This window comes from Acanthisitta chloris, unplaced genomic scaffold (genome assembly GCF_000695815.1).
Source record: "Acanthisitta chloris isolate BGI_N310 unplaced genomic scaffold, ASM69581v1 scaffold4686, whole genome shotgun sequence".
NCBI lineage: Eukaryota > Metazoa > Chordata > Aves > Passeriformes > Acanthisittidae > Acanthisitta > Acanthisitta chloris.
The window spans coordinates 24,710-28,294 of record NW_008676369.1 but is presented as its reverse complement, the minus strand read 5'-3'; the positions used below and the strand labels follow the sequence as shown (position 1 = coordinate 28,294).

At 56.0% G+C, this 3,585-nt stretch overlaps 1 protein-coding gene across 1 annotated transcript in view; it reads right to left on the bottom strand.

The window, feature by feature from the left end:
- The window catches only part of ANKK1 (ankyrin repeat and kinase domain containing 1), a 6,131-nt gene extending 6,005 nt beyond the window's left edge, over positions 1-126 (bottom strand). The window contains exon 1 of the mRNA XM_009076096.1: positions 1-126. This exon is cut by the window's left edge and continues 1 nt beyond it. Coding sequence (XP_009074344.1) covers positions 1-126 — 126 coding nt within the window.
- Between the last annotated feature and the right edge of the window lie 3,459 nt (positions 127-3,585).

Genomic DNA, 3,585 nt, shown 5'->3' with positions numbered 1-3,585 from the left:
CCTCCTGTGCTTCACCTGGTACACGTGGCCGAAGCCTCCACTGGCCACTTTCACCCAGTCCTCCTCGAAGTCATCCTTGGTGAAGACAGTGAGGCTGCCCAGGTGCCTCCCTGGCTCGGCACTCATGGCAGCCTGGCCGAGCTGCTGCTGCCTGGCTGCTCCAGGGAGGGCCCAGGGAGCTCCTCCTGCTCTGCCTGCCATGGGGAGGTGGGGACTCACCTGAGCTGAGCCCTGGCACTGCTGCCAAGAGGTGGATCCCCAGCCTCACTCCCTCTGGGATGCAGAGGAGCTGCATGACTTCATTCCAGGCTGGGAATACACCCCCATTTCCATAAGAGCCAGTATCAAACACAGGCAAGACAAACACTGTGATGCTCAAGTTTTATTGCAGGAAGGTGAGGAGAAGGTGAAGGAACACAGTCCATGGCTGCAGAGTGGCAGGGCTTCCCTCCCTCCACAGCCCTTCCAGCTGTGCTGCATTTCTGGGCAATCAGCTCAGAGATCCCTTAAAGGAAAGACCTGCTCATATCCTTCATTTTATTGGTATCTTTCCCCAGTGCATTCCAACAGATTCCAGTAGCAGTGTGGGACTGGAGCTCTCTGACAGCATCTGCTGCAGCTGCTGGTGAACTCCCAGTGGCACCAGTGCTGGGGTGAGGTGTGACAGCACAGCAGCAACTCCCACGACAGCTCAGGGTCTGACAGACTCTGCCTCCCTCCAGACTGACCAGGACATTCCCAAATTCTTGGAGACAGGCTGGTCCAGGGGGAAGTGGGAGCCACTCGGTTGTATTTGCCTCGAGGTGCTCTTACCCACCTGCTTTCTCTGGCAGCAGCAGCAAAGGAACTGGACCCAGCAGCTGGATGTGGTGAGTTCTTTTTCTGTGCTCTGACAATGCTTTGGCATTCCTAACTTTCTCCCACAATGTGGAACTTACCAAGAGGCAGTGAGTGAGAACTTGTTAGAGCAAACAGGAGCAGGAGTAAAGCCACAGGAGGAAGGGACTGTGCCCCTGAGAGAGGAGGAAAGCTGGGAAGTGAGGGGCTGCATCTCTGGAGCTCTTGGCTCCTGTCCACATTCCCAAGCTCATCCCTTTTCCTGGCACTGTCTCTCCCTGCTGGCATGGCTCTACCCTACAGTGCTTTACTTGATCTGGCTCTTCTGCACCCTGATCTCCTCCTGCTTGCCCATCCCTGTGCCCAGGCTGTGGCTCCAGCTCTGCTCTCCCTGACAGCTGCACCACCACTACAGCTCCTTCTCTACTCTGCACTTTGTGGGCTTGCTCACGCAGAAGGAAGGAAAGGAAGGAGAGGCACACTTAAAGCAGAGATGGATCTCTTGCTCCCTGGGTCAGCAGGAGCTCTACAAAAGCAAAACAGTGTGCAAAGCTGAATCAGTTGCTTCTCTGGTGGCTGTGGCAGTGGTGTGGGAGCTGCTGAGCTTCACAGCCCCTGGATCTCCACGAACGGTGGGTAACGGAGGGTTTTGGCTTTCTGCCTGTGATGCAGCCAAAGGCTCACAAAAGCACTGCCCAAGACAGCAAAGCCAGTGAGTGATCCCAGCAGAATGGGCACCAGCATGGCAGAACCAGGACCTGCACACAGAGAGAAGGAGTTGAGCAGTGAACAGTGTGAGGAGAGGGAGAAGGTTAAACTCTGAGCATGCCAAGCAGGTGTGGCATGTCTGAGTTGTTAAAAATGTGCTGCTCTTCTTGCAGCAGCACAAGCTGAACAAAAACTGCTGCAAGAGAGAGACAAAGCAGAAGACTCACCTTCCACAGGTTTGTACAGGAGCCTGCTCTTCGTTCTCCAGACTGGTCCCAGTGAGACCAAGCTGTGCAGGTTTCCATAGCTGTTCCTGTCACTGGGCTGCAGAACTGGCTCCAAGCAGTCCTGGGAACGACATAGAAAACATCTGGAAGTGCACTGATGGCAGCTGAACAGAACCTATGCCCCAGGGACTGTGCACAGTCCACAGCAGCCACAGGTCTCCTCAGATTCCTGGTTTTCCAGCTCTGCTGTCATTCCAACAGGTGAGTTGCTAATCCTTGGACCAGCACATATACACATCTATTCCCTAATTCCTTCCTTTCCCCTAGCAACTATTGCTACTATTCCATATCACTGACTCCTCTCCCAGACTTTACCCAAGGGATTGGCTGGGTATGGAGTGACCTGGATGTGGTGACTGTGGCAGCACCAAATCCTTCCTGAGCCCTGTAAGAGCAGCCCCATCCCACGTACCTGTTCACATCCTGCTTTGCCACGCAGACAGACACTCAGCTCACAGTGCAGATAGGCCATGGAGTGATTCAGCATCTGGAACAGCTGGATGGTGAAGCTGGCAGCTCTGGACTGGCTGCTCTGCAGCAGCTGGATGTGCCTGCACTCAAGTGGCAGCCTGGCAGGGACAAACAGCAAACCCTTCCACATTCCAGCTCTCCCTGACCCAGGGCAGGGCAGAGAGGGATGTGCTAACACAAGTGCCCAAGTTCCAAGGCAGATACCTCCATCTACAGGCAGAGTGAAACAAACACCCCCAGAACACCAGCACTGCAGACTGTCCCTGCCCTGCTGTGGAGGTCACAGCCCTGGAGCAGCAGAATTGTTCCTTGGAGGTTGATTTGGCTCCAGCCAGCGAAGAGGCTGCTGTAGTGTGATAATCAACCCCTGGCCCACTCCTAACACACATTCCATGCCCCAGTGGCTTTACAGACATCAGCTAGTGAATGAATCCAGTGGCTGAATCCTGCTCAAGAAGCCGTGAGATGCCCATGGGGAAGTGGGAGCTGTGGAGGATCCTGACTCCCTGCCCTGAGCTGCTCTGCTCCTGGGATGTGCCATCCCTGGCAGGAAGGGCAGGGGCTGCTGCACACCTGAGACCTGTGGCAGCATGGTGAGGGCAGCAGGATGGGTTATCTACACAAACCAAGGAGCAAAGGGAGATTTCTCCCTGAGACTTCTTTGCCTTATCAAGCCGTTGGCATCAACTACAAGACAGCTAAGGCAGCAGAGCATGCACAGACTCCTTCTCATTGCTGGGAGCTCACTCAGGGAGGACACAAAGGAGGTTCCTGCCAGGCTGAGCCCATGCCCAGGTGTGAGGGAAGCAGCAGGGCCCTTGCTGACCTGTGGAAGAGGCAGCACACAGCTCCCGTGGCCGCGGGGCTGGCCGAGGGCGTCACGCAGCACGAGTGGATCTGCAGCAGGGCCTGGCTGCTGCTGTTGCTCTGCACAGCCACCAAGGCCAGGAAGGTCTCTGGGGAAGGTGTTGACCCCTCAGGCTCGGGGGCTGTGTCTGCAGCAGGGTGAAGACTCATCTGCACCGTGTAGTTCCCGGAGCCGCAGGCGTCGTCGCTCACCACGGCCAGGCTGGAGGGAAGGAGGGAGAAGAGCTGAGCTGGCTGCACTGCTGGGAAGCAAACAGCACCAGGGGAGTTTCCTCACTAGAACCAGACAGGAGGTTGAGGCCAATGAAGGACATGTAGACCTGGTGTGAAAGAGGCTCTGGGATCAGAGCCATGACCAGACTCACCACTCACCTCTGCACAGTCCTCAGCTGAACCAGAGGGAGTTTGGAAGTGG